The sequence below is a fragment of the Scardinius erythrophthalmus genome (assembly GCF_964197995.2).
Source record: "Scardinius erythrophthalmus genome assembly, chromosome: 9".
NCBI classification, from domain to species: Eukaryota; Metazoa; Chordata; class Actinopteri; order Cypriniformes; family Leuciscidae; genus Scardinius; species Scardinius erythrophthalmus.
In genome coordinates, this window is record NC_138229.1 from 13382457 (window position 1) to 13403938 (window position 21482).

Below are 21482 nucleotides of genomic sequence, written 5' to 3' on the forward strand. Positions count from 1 at the left end.
ATTCCACTATTCAATTCCTTCTCTCTGGGCCTCGTAGTGTTTATGCGTAGCGCGTCTGTGTTGCACGTCACCACGTAGGCTCACAATTGGCCAAAGAAGGTCATGTGTGTGATGCGTGATGACGTGCAACACAGACGCGCTACGCAAAAACACTACGAGGCCCAGAGAGAAGGAATTGAATAGTGGAATAAAGTCGGTATTTTTGTTTGTTTTTGCGCACAAAAAGTATTCTCGTCGCTTGATATACTTAAGATTGAGCCACTGGAGTCACTTGGACTATTTTAACAATGTTTTTAATAACTATTCTGGGCCGGTGAGTTTCGGTCACACTGGAAGCCTATGGAAGAGTCAGAATTCTGTCAGATTTCATCAAAAATATCTTAATTTGTGTTCCGAAGATGAACGAAAGACTTACATGGTTGGAACAACATGAGGGTGAGTAATTACTGACAGAATTTTCATTTTTGGGTGAACTAACCCTTTAATACGTACCAGTATCTATTTTCATGCTACTTATTTTTTAGCTACTAGTATCTATTTCATTAAGTAAGTACTTATTCATTAGCCACTAGTGCTTATTCTTATTCATTAGATACTAGCCTGTTACATTGGTACTAGTAGCATACTTATTTATTAGATACTAGTAGCCTACTTATTCCAATAGCGACTAGTAACTATTCTATTGTTACTAGAAACACATTTTACATTTTTGCCATTGACTTCTATTGGAATCTGTCATTCAGATATCAACTATTCAGTTTTGACTACAGTATGTATTCTAATTGTAGTACATATTTTTTATATACTAGTAGTTGTTCATTAGGTAGTATTTTTTAGATACTAGTATTATTAGATACTAGTCATTAGATACTATTTATTACATATTAGTATTTATTCATTAGATCATTAGATATGGGCCTAGTTCTTATTTATTAGATAGCCTACTACATCTTATTCATTAGATACTCGTATATTAAATATAGTACTTATTCATTAGATACTTATTCATTAGCTAATATTACTTATTCAATAGATACAAGCACATTTATTAGATACTATTATTTATTCCAAATGTTACTACTAAGATTTTTTTTTATTTCACTATTAAGATTTTTAATTGAACTCTACAGTGGCCATTCTGACTAGTCCTATAACATAAGATGAGTAAAACAGCAATTGTGACTAGTGGGGCGCAAATGGAAGAAAACAAAACTAGAGTTTTTTCCGTATTTCATGGAAAGAGAGCACGATTGCGTACAGAGAGGCCTTAAAAGCAGCTAGATCTGCTTATTTTTCAACCCTATTAGAAGAAAATAAACAAAACCTTAGGTATTTATTTGAAACAGTGGCTAAATTAACGAAAAATAAAGCTTCAACCCTAGACGTTTCCAAGCAGCACAGCAGTAATGACTTTAAGAACTTCTTTACTTACAAGATTGATAATTTCAGGAAAAAAATTATAACTATGCCAGTATCACATCAGGCAGTACATTGTAGTCTCCTTGAGGAAAAAATTATTAATTCATTGCTATAGGAGAGGAAGAATTTTCTAAAGTCGTTAAATCATCTAAATCGACAACCTGTATGTTAGACCCTATACTGACCAAGCTACTGAAAGAGATGCTTCCAGAGGATACGTACCAAAAACTTTTAAACTGGCTATTATTAAACTGCTTGTTAAAAAAACAACTTGGTCCTAGAATTAGTCAATTACAGGCTGATCTCGAATCTACCTTTTCTGTCAAACTATGTTCCTTTTTTAGAAAGAAATGATATCTGTGAGGATTTTCAGTCTGGATTTAGACTACCATATTACTGAGACAGCTCTCATTATGAGTCACAAATGATTTGCACTTATCATCCAATCGTGGTTGTATCTCTCTATTAGCTTTACTCGATCTTAGTGCTGTTTTTGATACTATTGACCACAACATTCTTTTAAATTATGTTGGCATTAGTGGAATTACATTAACATGGTTTAAATCATACTTATCTGACCGTTATCAGTTTGTAGCAGTAAATAAAGAGATGTCTTATCGATCACAAGTTCAGTATGGCGTACCACAAGGCTCAGTGCTAGGACTTTTACTGTTCACTCTGTACATGCTACCATTAGGAGATATCATTAGGAAGCATGGCATTAGTTTTCACTGTTATGCTGATGATAGTCAGCTCTCTTCGCGCTCTGACGAAGCGCACAAATTCACAAAATTAACGGAATGCATAACTGATATAAAAAAACTGGATGACTAGTAATTTCTTACTACTTAAATCTGAAAAAAACAAAGATTCTATTTATTGGACAAAAAACTTCCTCACGTAATAACCTAGAATACTGGCTGCTCTGTCAAGTCTTCACCGTCGGTTAGGAACCTGGGTGTGCTCTTTTATACCAATCTTTCATTTGAAAGTCACATGTCTAGTATCTGTAAAACTGCATTTTTCATTTTCGTCATATGCTCAGTCTCAATGACAAATGCGGAACAATTAGTTCATGCATTCATGACATCAAGGCTAGATTATTGTAATGATATTATGGGTGGTTACCCTGCACGCTTAATAAACAAACTACAGCTGGTCCAAAACGAAGCAGCTCGAGTTCTTACAAGAACCAGGAAGTATGACCATATCAGCCCGGTTCTGTCAACACTGCATTGGCTCCCTATTAAACATTGTATACATTTTTAAATATTGCTGATTACTTACAAAGCACTAAATGTTTTAGCTCCCCAGTACTAGTCCCTATTAAGTTAAAAAAAAAGTACTAGTTCTAATTTTTCTAAGCAAGTATAATGAAGTATAATTAAATACTAGACACTGTTGGAATAAGTACTTGTCTAATAAATAAGAACTTGAACCTAAAGAATAAGCACTAGTATCTGAAGAATAGGCACTAGTACCTAAAGAATAAGCACCAGTAGCTAATGGATAAGTACTAGTAGCATAAAAATAGAGACGGGTACTTATTAAGGATTAAATGTTTAAATGGCTTGCCATATAGTACACCATTTATTTGAGTGCTTGTACTGTTAAAACATACTAAATGCCATAAAATATCAAAGGAAAAAGACTCTGTGATGTGAAAAATGAGGTTGACTCTGAAAGGCAAAGCAAATATAATGATTAACATAATGTATTTTATTTGGATTGTTACAGACGTTTTTAATCAGAACTGACAGAGAATGAAAGCGTAAAGGCATTCAGACAATATTAACCTCAAGGGACATTCCATGGACAGAAATAACAGCAATTCACTGTGTGTATAGTTTAAATGGAAAGACATTATCATAGACATAAATGTGTCACAAGTGTTTGGCTGGAAAAAAAATATTTTGCATAATTTGTGATTAGGAGTATAGAATATATAAGTAGCCTATATATATATATATATATATATATATATATATATATATATATATATATATATATATATATATATATATATATACGTTTCTAATTATATTACCATTGACATCATTTAATGCTCACTTAAAGTTAATCTTTAAAAATGTAATTACTGTTAAAAGTAATCATACTGAATCCATTTTTGATGCCTAAATTCAAGTACAATAATATAATTTATATAATATTTATACAAAATATTACATTATTTTAATGTTAGCCGTTAGCTATCAGTTATTTACCATAACATGAAAATAATTATCGGCTTATGAGTCTCGGTCAAAAATATTGTGCATACTTAGTAATAATTTGTGTTGATATTTAATGTAAATCTATTTTATCTTTAATATTTTACCCATTCTTTCATTCAATGCCAAATTTGCCCTCACTCCAACTGACACAGCTTGATCGAGGCTCCACAGCTCATAAACTCAAAGCCAGGGTAGAGAGGTTGTGTGAATGTGGTCTGAACTCTGTGAAGGAGGGTCATTGAGTCATCAATGCTGTAAAAAGCTAGTGTCCCGGCCCTATGATCTAGATAAACACCTATCTTTGATGAGCCAGACCCTGAGATCTTACTGACAATCCTGTTGTGCCGGAAAGCATAACCTCTCCTGCAGCAGAACAAACTCCAGGATTTGTCATTGTGACCGAAGTGAGCTTCATTGCTTTCCCCTTTCCTGGCAATGTTTTTGTATGCGACGGCAATGTTTACTCCCATCCCACTCCATTCCACCTCCCAGTAGCTGCAGCCTGTCAGGCCCTCAGTGCCCAGCACCTGGCACCAGTAATCAAAGCGCTCCGGGTGGTCGGGACAGGATTGCTCTTGGCTCCGAACAGCCGCTTCTCTGTTCCCATTGGACAAACTGAGGTCCTTGTGGGCTGTCAAAGAATTTAGTTGCAGCGGGCAGGAATCTGAGAAATGGATAGAGCATAAGAGATCAAAAATGTTTATTCATGGTGTATTATATTCAAATCATCTATAAATACATATCAGATGAGAAGTTGAAGAACACTAACATCTACACTACCGTTTAAAAGTTTGGGGTCAGTGAGATGTTGTTCTTTTAAAGAAATGAATACTTTTATTCAGCAGGGATATATAAAATTAGACAGTAAAGCCTGTCTGCATTGTTACAAAACAATGTACAATATTCTATTTCTAATCATCAAGCATCCTGACAAAATATATAAGCAGCACATATATTTTCAGCATTGGTAATAATCAGAAATATTTCTTGAGCACCAAATCAGAATATCAGAATGATTTCTGAAGGATCATGTGACACTGAAGACTGGACTAATGATGCTGCTTTAAATTGTAATCATTTTACAATAGGCTATTACAGTGTTTTGAGCAAATAAATGCAGCCTTGGTGAGCATAAGACTGTCTTACGGTGCAGGAACTCTGATCTAATTCTGGGAACTGTGCAGTGAAGGATCTTCATTGATCTAGCTGGAGAGAAAATGGAAAGCATATGCACATCACAAGGAAACGAATTAACCAAAAGGGCTGAATTACATAACAATTTGCAAATCAGTTAAACAGGAACTGCTTAGGCAGAAACTTAGGGTGTTTCCCCCTCACCTGCTTGATAAATCCTGAGCCATTCCTTTTTAAAGACAACTTCAAGCTTCTTCTTTAGAGCAGATATTGCATAGTTCACCTTGCTAAAATCTGAGAGTGAAGCAACTGTGAAGGGTGGGTTAGGAAGGCCAGAAGAGAAGGAATGACAGTTCTGTAAAGTGACAGAGAGAGAGAAGTATTTGTCAGATTGTTTCTGAGCAATTTTGTTGTATATTTTTCAGTCAGCACTGGGTTCAAGGTTGCCTGAAGAACATGAACGTGATCTTCAGACTTCAGAAGCATCTCAAGCTCATGATCTCTCTGTTTGAGCTCAGTGATTTCTTGCTCCAGTGTTTGCAGCATGCTCTCCGCAGCTCTCTCTTGATCTCGGATCAGATCTCTGAATTTACACCTCTTCCTTTCAATGGACTGCAGCAACTCATTGAAGATCTGTTCACCGTTTTCCATAGCAGCTTGTGCAGAGCTCTTTTAGGGCACAAAAACATTTATCCAGTGATTTTTATTATTTTTTTAAAAAAATAATAATAATATATATTATTATATAGTATATATATTTATTTTAAAATAAACTATGATTATTATTATTATTATTAATAATACAAAGTAAATACTTAATTGATATGATGTGAGATTAATTCATTTTCAGATTAATTGTTTTTAATCTATTTTAATAAAGCAGTTCTGGAAATGTCTTACTTTCAGGGCATCCACAGCTTGTTTAAGCTCCAGCAGGTCCTTTTCTTTAGTGTGGATTTTGAGCTTGTATTTCTGTCGTGTCGTGCCCAATTCTTTCTGTGAAGAAACAAGTGTTTTTATTGTAATATTCATGCTTTTTAACTATAATCATGACTATAATTAGAATGGAGGAGTGATGTTACAGAATAGACAAACTGCATTATTTGGGAATTTGTTAACGTCACTTAAGTATAACTTTATATTATATTTGATCTTTTAATATGTGTTACTCTTATACTCATTTGTCACAAACAAAATAATATGTAAGGACATATATCTAGAACATTCAAAGTAGTTGACCAAGCCAACAGATCATAATCTCTGATTTGGTAACAGGAAGCTCTGCTAGGGATATGTTTGCATAGACGGTTGACATTTAAATGTGAAGCAGGAAGTTATTTTTGTTATATTATATAACCTTATAAAATTACACTTATTTGCAGGTACTTTATTGTTTTGGGCTGGAAACCTGAACTCAAGGGACAGCCTCAAAAACATCAGTTCTATGCCTCCTTTCTCTCACATTTTGTCCCTGTTACTCTGTTGCATGAACTTTTCTGTACAATGAAAGCTGTTCATATTGAGCTGGAGTGCACTTTGGAAAATGTGCATTGCCTCAGTGGAAAATGATTTTGGCTTCTAAAGACTTCTGAGTATACAGTAATTTACTGTGTCTAGAGTTAAGAACCATGAAAAAGTATCTTGTTAAATACTTACACACTCAAAGAAAAACAAGAAAGATGATTGTTTTTTTTGTTGTTTTTTTACCTGTTTCTTTGTGCTTTCCACAGCTGCTAGTACTGTATCATGACCTTTGTGGTCCTCCATCACACACAAAGGACATATGCACTGTTGATCAGTTCGACAGTATATCTCCAAATATTTGCCGTGATGAGGACAGATCTCCTGCTGGCTGAGGTTCACAGAGGCTTCAATCAGCTTGTGTTGCTTCAAGGCAGGAGATTTGTTGTGTGCTTCAAGGTGACTTTGGCAGTAAGATGCCAAACATACCAAACAAGACTTCACAGCCTTTTGTTTGAAACTTGTACAGAAATCACAGGTTACATCACCTTGCATGTAATTGCTACAAATCTCAGAGTTGCCTGGAAGTTCCAGTTTCTTCGGCTTGTCCACCATATCTGCCAGTATGGTATCGTTCAGAATAGGCCTGGGGCTAAATGTCTGTGCGCACTGGGGACAGCTGAAGACCCCCAAATTATCATTTTTGTTCCAAAAATCATTAATGCATTCTGTGCAGTACCTGTGCCCACATGGTATAGCCACTGGATCTTTCAGAACATCCAGGCATATCGAACAGCGAAACTCTTCTGTATCCCGGAGCTCTTCCATTTTGTTGTCTACTGCAGGGAAATGTTTGAAATGAAAAAGGGTCCGTCACTGAGAAGCAGTTTGCAGTTTTGCACGGATGTTCCTGGGCCACACCCATTAGTTCTTCCTATTTAGATGACAGATAGGTAAATGTGTGTGCCTATTGCACTGTAATTGTAATAAAAATGCTGCACGGTGTAAACTTTAAAGAAAAAATATAAAATAAAATAAAATAAAGATACTTGAAGCACCATTTACTGTAGGGTTCCTTAGATTGCCACACCTGAACAAAGTGTTTCTCCACCAGGGGGCCTCAAGAGGACTTAAAATGATTCAAAATATGACAAAACAAGCTTTCAAATAAGATAAGCCAAACGTCAAAATATCAAGATATTTCTTCTTTTAATTCACCCCCTTAACATTTTTCTTCTTTGCAAAACCAGGATTCATATGGCCTTGGAAAACTGGGATGTCTAGACCTGGAGAAGTAAATGAATAAAATATTTAAATGTTTTTTTTTTGTTTTTTTTTTCTAGTTATTCCAAGCTTTCAAATACCTACTGGGTATATATACAGATTCACATATATTTAAAAAAAAGTATTCAAGTAAAAAAAGTGTAATGGGTGAAGTGGCTGCAAAAAGCGCATGACAAAGGATTAGAGGAGAGTGGGGTGAGTTGTGCCAGTTTTTACTCAAAGTGACTTTAAAGTGAGGCCATGGCAGTAATGCCTTCAACTTAAGGATGTACATATATTTCAGGATGTGGTGCATCCCTGAGAACAATAACTTTGGATCTGAAATAAATTGTTTCAGAAATATAGCTCTTGGAAAAAAAGTGGTCTCATGGCACAACTTGCCCCTGGTGTGGGGGAAGTTGTGCCTTTGGGGGAATATATTGGGGGTAAATTGTGCCAGTGATTTCTTAAGTAAAACAGAACATTTTAATGTTATGAACCGTAATGCTATATGAAAGCAAGATAAATTCAATACAAAATTACTCATTTAAGGTTTATTTAGATATTGTCACCCTGGAATACCATAGCATGCGTTTTTCCTACTATGGTCAATTGCATATGGATTTTGTATTGAACATAACTCTGGATCACAGTGTCATAGAGACAAGGGGGCGGGCTCATTTTACTCAGACGACCAATCAGTCTCTCAGGATCATTGTGAAGCTATCAAGTTACGCCCTAGCAACCATTTAGAGCACCAAAGCAACACAATATATGATATTTGTGATTCATTTCAGGCAAAAAGGCTTTGGCAATAGATGCCTGTTGACATAGTGCTGTCTGTCAATTATGTAACATATAAGAATAAAGTGACTAGGCTAATTTCTAAGCATCCTATTGTGACATAGGCCACTTAAAAAATGGAATAAAACTTATCTTTAATAACATAGTGCAAACTCAAAACTGAAATCAGTGTTAGCTAAATTAAACAAATAACAGGCAGGCCCAAGTAAAACAATGATGAGGCATGCCCATCTCCTCACTTCTCAAGATTATCCCCTGCGAGAATGTAGGTCTAGGTGGTCTGGATCTGGCACAACTTAACCCAGGCCCTTTGGCACAAATCACCCCGGACCCACAAGTTTGAAAAACTAGCATGATCCAGCAGTTAAGAGCTAACATCATGCTAACTGTATAGACTCATTGTGTAGCCTACTAAAGCACTAAAACATGTGTGAAATGTTTTCAGACTTGTCTATAATTGTTCAGACACTACAATCAAAAAACCTTAATCATAGAAATTTTACTTTGAAAGGGAAAAAACAGTTTTTTGCACTAAAATATGCTTAACTCTCATGCCATGTGTCTCTCTTCTTTGGAGGACGAGTAAAAGTGATTGCTTTTCAAAATTATGTGGTCACATGACCAATTTCTTCTATGGTTTTCCAGAAACAAGGATGGAACTACTTCCCCCCCTGGCACAAATCACCCCACTCTCCCCTAAACAACAAAAACAGTCTTCAATAATAATCCAACTAGAACAAGCAGGAGATTTCAAGAGTAATAGTTTAACAACCACATGAAGACGTAAACGAGACCGAACAAAGAACTGAATGAAATGAAGGCTTAAAAACACAGACTGAGGAATCAATGGAAAACAGAACAGGTGCGTAAATTAGGAACTATGGAAACTAATCTACATTCACACTGTCAGTCCAAATCCGATTATTTGCGTATCGGTTTGGAATCTGATCTAAAATTATTGACGTCCACATTGTGTATAGCAACTGTTCAGATCCGATTTGTGTGTCTATGCCACTTTTTCGTTTTCTGAAATATTTGCATTGGTTTCTATGGCAACAATGTTGCGTTGGTAGGCATAAGCCAAACAACAACCACAACATGGAGGGTTTGCAATACAGATGTTTCTTATTTACAACATGATAATGTGTAGCCGCCTTTTGAGTCAGCGGCAGAAACATAGGAGGCTGGCATGAACGACTTTATTCTGTGCTGTCGTCTCCGCCAGTTTCAAAACATGTCTCCGTTATATTGTAATTTTCTGCTTTACAACAATACATCCTTGTTTCTGCAGAGACTTTCAGCATGTTTCCTAACAACGTCTGACGTTTATGTTTTATGTGGCGTGAGAAAGTCACATAAACCATGCAAAATCCGATCAGAGCAGACAGACTGAAATTGATTTCCAGAAATGTGATTTGAATAAGATTTCAAACCACATATGAATGTAGCTCGAAATGAGAAATGTGTGCATTTCATGTGATTTTTTGTTAAATTTCAATCAGATATGATTATGAACAAAAATCAGATTTGGACTGACAGTCTGAACGTAGCCTAATAAGCACAGGGAACTCAGGCAAACCATAACAGGGAAAACAGAACCAGAACACAATAAAACAAAACAGACATAGAACTACACGTTACAAAAATGTTGAGAAAACTAGATCTTTATTGCAGTGACTATGGTGCCAAGTGACTCATTGTAAGAGAGTCATTGAATCATTCATTGATTTGATTCATTCAGAATAGCTCATTTATTAACGAACAAAATAAGTCTTTATGAGTAAGTCAATGAATCATTTAGTCAACCGATTTGGTCCAAAAATTCACTGGAGACAGTTCATGTGTGTCTGTTTGTATTATCAAAATTCTCCCTTTCATGTTTTTACAGAGACCTATGAAATTGAATTCAGATCTAATACAGCAAATGAGATTCTTCAATCGAATATACTCTTTCTGTATATCAACAATTGTTTGATTTTTATTTCTCCTAATCTTAATTTTAGGAGAAACACATCTGGCAATGGTGATTCATACATTCAGCATAACTGAACAATCCAATCCAAGTCTCCTGAGCTGAGAAAAAGCGACCTCTGAGCAATTAAATGTTCCTCTGGGTGAATGCACTGTACGTGAATGTTCTAGAATGTGACTCATTAGCTCAGGGATGGTGAGTCAACAGATGTTCTGTATCTTTTCACACATGCATAACTTTAAACAAAGAATGAGTAAATGGTTGGTAAGTCTAAATCACTGTATACAATAGTAAATGAGGCAAGAGCGCAGATGCACAGAGATTACACTTGTTTCTTTATCATGGTTTTTATTCAGAGCTTGATTACACATTCACACAATGCTGCGGTGTGTGCTGTTCTCTCAGCACAGAGAGAGACACAGTGCTGCATGTGCTCTCTCACTTTTTTATAATACAATGAAAACATTCTCATTCAAGCATCGAGGACTGTGTAACAGTCTGTGACAGGCACATGCAGATCCCAGAGACTTACAGCACAGCAAACATTTCATTTTCCTTCATTATCGTGAGGTGTCTGTGTAACTGATACTGTCTGCTGGTGTACAAAAAAAAAAACAGCAATGGTTTCTATAGAGATTTGACAAGAAAAATATTTGTAGCATTTGCATACTTCGCAAATCCATATGCACATATATAGCAATAATATCCCGTAAATATGAATCCAGTACAACATGTATATAAGAATAACAATATATTCAAGATGTCTTCAAAGTTTAATGATATGTCCAAATATACATTTATATTTCCCTTCATCGTCAATGTGTCGAAGTTACATTTTAGGAATTCATTATGTACGGTTCATTACACCATATGGACTTGACACATATACAACAAAGAGCAGTGTAATGTACTGAAACATATCAAGTATTACATAACAGACATTAAGTGCAAACACAGTTTTTAACTGATGCTGATTAACCTGAACGAGCTGAAGGCTGTTATATTGTGGTGATTGGCGATTTGACATTCACTCATACAAACTCACAAAGCTATAGTAGCTAATAAAAGAATCCTTCATGCAAAGCAACTTAAAGCACAAAGAAACAAAAATAATAATAATAAAAATTAATGTAACATATATATATATATATATATATGTTACATTAAATTGTTTTATTAATTTATTTTTGTCAATGATTTATAATCATTCATTTATCCATTTCGTGAGCTTAGAATTATAAGGTTCTATCTCCACTTTTGGTCGAAATTGAGTTTTGGACAATCTGATCTGTTTATTAATGCCTGTGTGGTGTTATTTTTGTAAAAAAATATTTTGTTAGTAGTTATTAATAAAATAAAAAGGTTCCATCTCAGTTTTGCCAGCTGGGATGTAAAAACTTTGATGCTCAATATCTCAGAACTACCCGGAGATAGAACCTTACAATTCTAAGCTCACGATTTGTTACATTTTAAAAAATAATTTTAAAAAGTCCAACTTTTTTTGCCTACTGTACACATGATTGCTAAACAGGCATGACAAAGAATTTAGCTAACAGTGAATATAGTTTGACCTTTCATTTCAACATCATTACTCTCCAACCCACTTCCCTCTTTTTGCCTTTTAACTCTTTGCCGTCTTCTTGTATTATTTCTTGCTAAACCCCTTAAACATTAACAAAAACCAGCCTGGCTGAGTAGATGAGGTCAGCCAGATAAAGAATAAAGTTGAGAGCGCTGAGCACCGAGATGGCCAGCAGCTTGTCCCACGAGCACAGGCCGCTGCTGGAGCCACAGCTGCTGGGTCTGTGGCTTTGGCCTCCATGCTTATTGTCAAATTTATATATGGGCCAGATGATGGTGGCGGACAGATACAAGCCCACAGCCAGGAGGGCATATGAAGACAGGAAGCGGGCGAAGGAGAAGGGCAGGCAACCTGTGCACTCTCCTACGCACATCACGATGATGGCTGCCGAAAAGATGAAGCAGATGCAGTACACAGCCAGGCACCACTTGGTCGCCGCATTCTGGTCATACGATATCGGCTCGCTGATGAAGACGAATATAATGCAGGCGACGAAGGTCTCGCAGACCTTTAGCAGCCCTGGTGCTGTGGCCATGTAGCCAGCCACCTCTCCCGGACGAGCCTTACTGAGACTCACCTCGCTTAAGTACGCGATGGTGGCGAGGCAAGAGAATACGGTGGATGCAATGCGGCAGTTGGTCATCTCACTGCGACCGGCGAAGCCTTTCAGGAAGTAAAGGGGGAATATAATCGAAGCGGAGAGGCAGAGGAGGGAGGCGTAGCAGGCGAACGTGATCGGAAAGTTCTTCCATGAGACAGGGGCGCGGGTCTGGAGGCCAAACATTTCCACTAAGATTATCAGAAGAGTTCCAACGAAACTGAAACTCCAGCAGAACACGCACCAGTCACCCGTGCCGTGGGTTACACCCGCTCCATAAAGAGCTACACTGAATGCTACACAGGCGAAAACCATGGCAGCCACACGGGCCCACAGGAGAGGTGAGGAACGCAACACCACCGGCATGATGGGCTCACAAAAAGACGATTTACAGGCCAATTAATGTCAACTGTGAGTAACAGGAAACAGGATTCTGTCTCTTCTTGGTTGTCTAGGAGAAATGAAGAAAAAGTAATCAGTCAGTCGTAAGAAAAAAACACAATATGAACAAAACATCTAATAGATTTCTCACAGATTAAAGGGAACTCATGTTGTTGCAAACCTGCTCTTTCTTCTTTGGAACAGAAAAAATCGAAGATATTTTGACTAATTCTATCCAGTCGGAAGATATCAAACATATTTGATATGTTGAGCTGGTTCTTGAACATTAAGCATTTAGCAAAAATATTCCAAAACAAGCTCAAAATCGAAATATCAAATGTTTATTTTGAGACAATTTTAGAAAGCATATGAAGAGTTCAGATGCAAAAGCCTCTATGTGCCATCTGAAATTTTCTTCTAGAATGATCATTTTTATAAAGCTTTAAGTTAAGTAATTTCACTTAAATGAAAATTAATAGGTAATTTGCATTGCCATTTAAGTGAAGTCATTGAACTTAAATATACAAGCTTGATAAAAATGATCATTCTAGAAGAACATTTCAGATGGCACTTAGAGGCTTTTGCAACTGAACTCTTCATATTGTTTTTGTTTGTCATGCGTCTCCAATAGCAACCAAGCTCATATGTCTGTGTGGTTTTGTGTATGATGCCAAGTTTGATGCCAAGTGTTTTAAAATCGGTTCAGATTATAAAAATCATGTGTTGTGTTCCTTATTCGGGTTTGCAACAATATGAGTTGGAGTAAATGATGACTTGAATTTTTGGATAACTTGTTATTTTAATATCAAGGCTGAGTGAGGTTGTTTACTGAGGATATTCAGAAGTTAATCTGTGATTACAATCATTTCGTTTTGGTCACATGTTAAAATTCCCCACAATGTGAAACTTGTAAGCCATGTATTCATGCAAATTAAATGGTCACATACTGAATAAATTTGGTGCTCTACAACAAAACGTCTCTGAGACTCTTTCGGGATTCCAGACTGGGAGTCAGTGAAATTATCTCAGTAATGTATTCAAGCTATTTAGACAAACTCGGCACAAGCGAGACCTTTACTCAACCCTACAGTCCATCTGTCATCAACCTTGTGGGAGGAGCCAGATAGGCTAACAATCGGAGCATTGAGGCCCCTTCCCAGCCCTCCTACACAGTTCTGTAACAGCCAGGAATACCTCCTTCATCTTGTCGGAGAGGTTCAAGTAAACAATAGAGGCATGCGTGTTTACATTTTCAGGGTTAAGTGGACAGAGGAGAACATAGTTAGGAAATAAGGGACAAAAAGTGATAAAGATGTCGTAAAAAAAAGCATAAAGCCATGCAGATGCATTCAGAGCCACATATGGACAGACAGCCGATGGGTTTGAAAAAGCATGCCCTTTCACCTGACAACGACTTATATTTTAAACACAGGCGGGAATAGCTTAGCTGTGAGTCATTTATCCCTTGCTCCCTCCTTTTTTTCCCTCTCTGCCTCTCTTACACTCTTTCTCTGCCTAGTGTCAAATTTTCCAACTTGCTGATCAATTCCAGATCCTCTGCATCCCATCAAACGGCAAAATGCGAGGGAAGTGCCTAGTGTTTTCCACTCAATTCCCCCAACCTTCCAAACACACCCACCCTTCAGACCTTTTTTTATACTCCTTTCGTTCCCTTTCAGAATTGGTTACTACAGAAATAGAATAGTGAAAGGAGAGTTTCTCCTTGCTTTAAAACTTCTCCTTCTCCTCAAAACCCTCTCCTTTGTCATCCACTCATGGCTATTTAACATGATGAGATGGAATATGCTGCTGAATTCAACGCAATACATAATTATTCATGTTCTCCATCAGAAATTGCCTATAGATGTCAAGGAAAAAAAAATCTGTAAACAGATCCAAGGAAACACATATGAGAAAACAGGACATGACATGGCTTGGAGAGCTTGACACTAAATCAGTTTTCTCTCTTAATCTTACAGTGCTGTTATTTGTCTGTACAGAAAAAAAAAGCAAGCTCTCTACAGCCGTATTTTCCTACCTGCTGCAGAAAGAAGGAAAAAAAATTAGGCCTATGTGCCAGCTGTATTGACTGCCAAAATGTTTTTCAGTGGAAAAATTTACTTTTTTGTATTAGAAAACCGTTTGGTCTAATGTAAAAGACCAGAAGGACAAGTGTTAGACTAAGCTCAAATGGAAAACATAAAATTAAATGAATTTTATGTTGGCTACTATGAAAGCAGTAAATCAAAACAAATTGTATCAAATGAACGGATCGATTTAAAATGGCAAAAAGCGACAGGACGTGAAAATGACATTTAGCTAGAAATTAGATCACCATCCTGCCAGACACGACAAGTGGGCGCGCCTCCCCACGTGCCGCACCCATTCATACAGGATACATGAATTTTACTTTAAACTTTTAAACGTCAGAATGTCAAGTAAGCAAATATAGAAAAGTACATTTCTGTCTCCGTCATCACGATTTCCACATGCGAGCGCAACAAGTGACGGGTGCTCGAGGGAATATCCTAATGGATTTTACATTTTATTTAATTTTATCTGACCAATTGATCGCTACGGATGCACACTACACCACAATCAAAGTATGAAGGAATAAAATAATGTAGGCTATAATATAAAGCATTTTTATCGCCATCATCAGAATCCAGAACGCAAGTAAAACACTTTCTAATTATGTCAATAGCCAACACATAGCCTAAGTAAACATAACGGTGCTGGCTGCTCGAAACGTCTGCTTTTAAAAAGATGAAAGTAAACTATCCTCTGCCTCTTTCTTACCCTTGTCCCGTTATCGTTCTCTCGAAGTGCTCAGTCTGAAACAAGTAGGCGCGGTCTTGGATCTGACTTTTCAATCAGTGAGGACACTTTCAAACGTGTTTATGAGGGATACCCCTCCACCCACCCCCAATCCGCCCATTACATGCCTAATTAGGTAATATGTGCTCTCTTTCTCGCTCTCTATCACTCTCTTCTGCTCTTTCTTCAACCCTCAAATAAACTGCTAATGCTCCTCAAAAAATTTCTGAGCATCAGCAGATGATTTACTTTCTCATTCATGCAGTAACTCAACTGAATTCAGCCAAAGAAAAATACCGTATTCAGTATTTCCAGAGTATAGTCTTTTCTTGTTTTATTGACTAAACTTTACTGAACTAAACTTCACCACCATCTTTCATATTCTATCCCAGCAGCCTGGAGGATAACAAGAAATCTGACCTGTCTGCTTACAGTCATCTTGTCAGGAAAAACATGTAGGCTACTAACTCTATTACAGAGGTCTTCAACCCTGCTCCTGGAGACGCATTGTCCTTCAATGTTAATTTCCAACCAGCTTCCACACATCTATGACTTTTAAGCAAGCCTGAAGACCATGATTAGCTGGTTCAGGTCAGGTCTGGCCAGGTCTGCAGCATAGTGGGTCTCCAGCAGCTGGGATACAATGAATGTTGCCAATGCCATGCATACCTATCAGGATCTGCTGCCTCCGTGACTAGTATGCATGTAAGATCGGACTAACCCGCACCACAGAACATTAAAACCTAACATTAAAAGAATGTGTGTATATAGAGTGGATAAGGTGAATAAGAGTTAGGTCATTAAAGCATATTTACCTCACATAAATTAAACTGCAGTGCAAACTGACATAAAAAGCCAGTGAATAAACTCTAAATGGCCATATCCGGCCTCTTGGTTGCACTATTGTTATTCTACATCATCAAGCACTATACAAGTATCTTAAGTGGATGCTGGTCAGGAATGTTAGCTTTTTTTTTTTTTTTAGGTCCATACAAGCTGGATGTCAGTGTTGCAATGTCACTTTAAGGGGTAGTTCACCCAAAAATTAAAAGTCTTCCATTATTTACTCACCCTCAAGTTTTTTTAAACCTGAACCATGATGTTCTTTCTTGTGTTGAACACAAAAAAAGATATCTTGAAAAAAGTTGGCAACCAAACAGTTGCTGACATCTAAAGAATAGAAGGAGAAAAAAATACTATGGAGGTCAATGGGGACCAAAAACTGTTCGCTGATCAACATTCTTCAGAATATCTTCTTTTGTGTTCAGCACAAGAAAGAAACGAATATAGCTTTGGAACAACCAAACTCTTGAGAGTGAGTAAATGGTGACAGAATTTTCATATTTGGGTGAACTATTCCTTTATCTGCAAGTTATAGCCCCTGTATTTTATATTGTCTTTAATGCATGTCATTTGTCACCCATGTTAAAGAAAGATTTGTCAAGACAAATGTAATTTAGTGGGTTTATCCATGCATATTGAGGATAAATATCACATTCCAACAAATGCCATACAGCGATCTGTCACGACACATTAAAGAGCCACAAAATGGTATTTATTGTTTATATTTCTTTTAAAAAATGACCAAATTTGAAAGGTGAGACTTTGTTTAATGTTTAATATCAAACGTAACCGAAAAGTAACCTGGTCTGTCCTGTCTGTCAGCGTGTTGCAGGTCTCCTCTCTGCTCCGCGATGTATTTTTCACTGCGTGAGAACATGGTGTGGCGTGAGAACGGCGTATATGTATCATGTGGTGCATGTTTCCCGTTAATGATAATAGTTTTTAACCCTTTTTCAGTGTATAGCTTTACAAATTGCGTTTCAACTGTATTTTGACATTTCTTTTCAGATAAATGCTGAATTTAAGCGTATTACCACCATGTCCCTATAGTCCAGATTTTTGTCACAGATCGATTTGCTGTCTGACAAACTTCTAAAAGTCTTTCAAAAGCGAGGAGGGGAGATGGGAAGAAGACTGCAGACCATCATGGAACCCATGGTTCAAGTATGTCAGGATTTAGTTTGTGTATACACATTTTATTGGGGAAAACACTGATATATAATAGAGAACTGTTGCACCATCTGGATGCACACCCTGTTGTAAGACTAGGTTGGACGTAAAAAGCATATTAAAGGTTGTATCAGCGATTTCAGGCCCAAAAAAGGCCCAAACATAAATGATCACATCCCAGACAGGGATGCAGACCAATCCCAGACAGGGGGTGGGTGTTGTGAGGTTTTGCGCTCGTGTTCTCCGACTTCGCTTGCAGCCATGCACGAGCGCAAACCCTCACAACACCCTCCCCCTGTCTGGGATTGGTTAGAACACTATTTATTTTGGTTTTGAGTGGTTGGTGAAACCAACTGTTTTTGTGTGCAGATCTCAGAGCCTAGGCTGCCTACAGAGACGCGTTTTTTGTGACGGCCTGCTTATGGGGCGGGCAGCTAGCGGATCGTTAGGAAAGATTAGATGAATGTGATCAAATCATTTATATTTGGGCCTGAAATCACTGATACAACCTTTAAGTCAGTTAGGAATAGCAATATGGCCACTCGAACACTTCTGGTGGCTTAACCTCGTGCTGGGAGTTTAGGATTCCATGAGCAATCCAGTCATTTATAGGTCAGTGGGGGTAAAAATGTATTAAAAAAAACTCTGCTCTGCTTGTCACCCATGGCCAGGATGATGATGTCGATGTAGGCCGAGAGTGTATTATCAAGGGGCTCTGCGTTAACCTCAACGAGGACCCAAATTGTGACAACAATTTATCTTTTGTAAAAAATTTTTTTTTTTTTAAACTCATTAACCAACCTGCTAGTTAGATAATTGATCAGTTCCTTTTACAGGATTTTTTTCACAGTTTAAAATGACCGAATTTGCAGTGAAAATATACTACAGATAACACATTGTTATTACTTATCTGATCTCAAGAACTATTGCAAGTAGGGATGTTCCGATCAGGATTAATAAGTAATACTTAAGTGCTCTGTTGAATGTCAGTGTTTTTTTTTTTACCACGTTATTTACAGTAATGCTATAGATTGTGGTTTTAATCGAGAATCAAATAAATAAGCACTACAAATATTAATTTTACAATTTAATAGGCCTTTAAAAACAGGGCTTATGGAAAACACTATCCATATTAGGATACTCTCTGGCTTATTAAAGAGCCTACACGATTTATTGTCAAGCTGAACATAGTCACATATTGGACAATGTTTATTTACACCTTATTGGTTGTAATTGAGGACAAAAACAAATAGGAACACTGCAACTTCTAAGGCTGCTTTTACACTTGAAGGGGTTTGCATGGCATGCATGCTAAGGAGGGATAATCACTGGCATGTGATAATAGCTGAAGTGGTGTATGTATTTAATTTAAATAAAGTCCCTTGAACTTACATATTAGGGGTGTGAACTTACACTGGTCTCACAGTTCGGTTAGATTATGATTATCATGTCATCGATTCAGTTCAATTCGATATCCTGATGCACTGCATCCTCAATTTTCAATTTTACTTCACAAGTGATGTGTGTGTGTGCGTGTGTTCGCCTGTTCGGGAAGTCGCAGTGACAAACAGTTACATTCCAGTTTAAGTTTCAAGGGAGTAAAGCCTGTTTATGCCATTAAGAAATTAAATTTGGTCAAAAGAAATGTTCATTCAAAAGCAGTGCTCATTCATCAGTGTATTATGTTACCATTAGAGATGCGCACAAAGCTTGAATTTCCAGGTATGGCTCTTTGGCTAATGTATTTTCAAGATGGAGGCTCAACATGGCTTCCGCCATTCGAACGACTCACAATTGGATATCTTGGATCTAAACTTGTAGGACTACCATCCACAATCCTAGAACTGAGGTCTAACAGTAATCTCATTTTGTCTGTGCATTCTGCAGGATGGGGACGAAGCCTTCATTCAAAAATCCACAGAGGAGACCACAGTGGGAATCTACATTCTAAATTCCGTGACAGATCAGATGACATCGGGATTATCCTGGAAGGCCAGAACATCTTGCAAGGCTTAGACAACTTTGCATTAGCTACGGCAAAGCTTTTTGGTCTTATGTATGCCTTATATCTCAACTACCCACCTGAAATGAAAAGTACATTTGAGGTACTGCAGAAGATAGTCATGGAGCTGGAAGGCTCCACTCTATCCAAGAAAGCACAGGTTCTCAGAAACAGACTCTATGAGTGAGCTGTTTACATGGTACGGCTGTTTACATGGTACGACCATTTCCTTTTCATTACGTTGGTACGGCAGGATGGACACAAGGTAGTTTCCCACCTCTTGCAATAAGGACCATTTCCTTTTCATTTCACACACTTACAAAGAACTTGCTTTGTTAAAAAGTTGAATCTGTTTGATATGAGTAGGTTGGCCACTGTTTTTATTTTATTTTTATGGTTGTTTTAACATGTGCATAGTTTTTTGGTTAAACCTATTGGTTAAAAGGACACTGTGGTAAGAGTAAAGTGGTAAGAGAGTAAAGTGGTAAGAGAGTAAAGTGATAAGAGAGTAAAGTGACATGCTGTCATTGTTCATTGACATTTGTTCATGGATTTTAAGCTATTTTAACACACAGAGAACTACTTATATACTTCTGTAGCCCATACTCTGAAAAATTAGTTGTACTGTTAAAAGAAATACATCAATTTGACTTCGCTTATGCTTTGAAAATTGAAAACAAAAATGTCAAGGTATGCTTTGGAGTACTTGATACTCATACTGTTCACCTTTTCCTCTACACCTGTTTGACGGTGTCTTTGTCTTTTACTTAATGTTTGTTTTGTTGCAGTTTACTGTATCAGAATGGTCATTACTGTTCACCTTTTCCACAACATGCTTGGCTGTGCCTTGTCTTTTTCTTAAAGTGATATGAGTACAAATATGCTGTCATTGTTCATTGACATTTGTTCATGGAATCTAAGCTATTTTTAACTTCAAAAATCCACTCAGAAAGCTTACTTCTAATAGCACTTACTGTGTAAAAAATGTATTACTTTAAAAAAGAATACAGCAATTTGATTCAAGAAATGTGTTTGCTTGTCTTACTGCTTTTAAACTGTACAGTAATGTTGTGAATGTACTTAAAACTAGTGGATGTAAAAAATACATTTATTGATTAAAGTCAGCTTATAGTATTCTAAAACTTAATCAGGTTAGTTTTATTTATTGAAACCACAGCATATATGAATGGAAAAACATAAAAATCATGTTAGTTTAACAAGCACAAATGATGTATCTTGAACATATATAAATCATGTTTATTTAACAAACATCTCTAACATATACAAATCATGTTCGTTTAACAAGCACAAATTATGGATCTTGGACATATATAAATCATGTTTATTTAACAAAATTTAACAAACAAATTATGTATCTTTAACATATAAAAATCATTTTTGTTTAATAAGCACAAATTATGTAGCTTTAACATGTATAAATCATGTTGCGTAAACCTAACTTTATTATGTGCAACCGATGTACATGTTTTTTTTATGTTAATCCAACAGGTTTTTTTTTTTTTTTTTTTTTAGTGTATAAGGAGGGTGACAATAGTGAAAAGAAGTGGTGTATATCCATTTCTGCATATATTTCTACAAAACGACTGTACTGTACATTATAAGATTGGGATGGTATGTGGTAACTTTAACTCAAAATCCAAACCATCATCCACGACCTTTAAAACCACTAGAAATATGTGCTCTGGTAAAAAGTTCACACTAGAAGTTATCGTGCTATAGGCCCAACATCTACCTCTTGGTATTTATTTCTGTTGCTAGGACGCAGAGAGCTTGTTACTATG

General features: G+C 36.7%; 2 protein-coding genes across 2 annotated transcripts; both read right to left on the minus strand.

Annotated features, from left to right (window-relative positions):
• Positions 1–3676: 3676 nt before the first annotated feature.
• ftr66 (finTRIM family, member 66) lies at positions 3677–7076 on the minus strand (the record flags this gene model as incomplete). The annotated part of the gene is made up of 6 exons (XM_081373701.1): positions 3677–4317; positions 4800–4859; positions 4992–5142; positions 5235–5456; positions 5688–5783; positions 6495–7076. The coding sequence occupies 6 exons, from the start codon at positions 7074–7076 to the stop codon at positions 3788–3790; spliced, it is 1641 nt and encodes a 546-aa protein (XP_081229827.1). The 3' UTR covers positions 3677–3787.
• Positions 7077–10624: 3548 nt separating this feature from the next.
• Positions 10625–15753, minus strand: myadmb (myeloid associated differentiation marker b). The gene is made up of 2 exons (XM_081373862.1): positions 15648–15753; positions 10625–12918 (listed from the first exon to the last, which is right to left on the minus strand). The coding sequence occupies exon 2, from the start codon at positions 12831–12833 to the stop codon at positions 11952–11954; it is 882 nt and encodes a 293-aa protein (XP_081229988.1). The 5' UTR covers positions 12834–12918; positions 15648–15753; the 3' UTR covers positions 10625–11951.
• Positions 15754–21482: the final 5729 nt, after the last annotated feature.

What these genes read in the sequence shown, in the direction of transcription:
- myadmb (XM_081373862.1), bottom strand. Translation starts at nt 12,833, where the DNA reads ATGCCGGTGGTGTTGCGTTCCTCACCTCTCCTGTGGGCCCGTGTGGCT.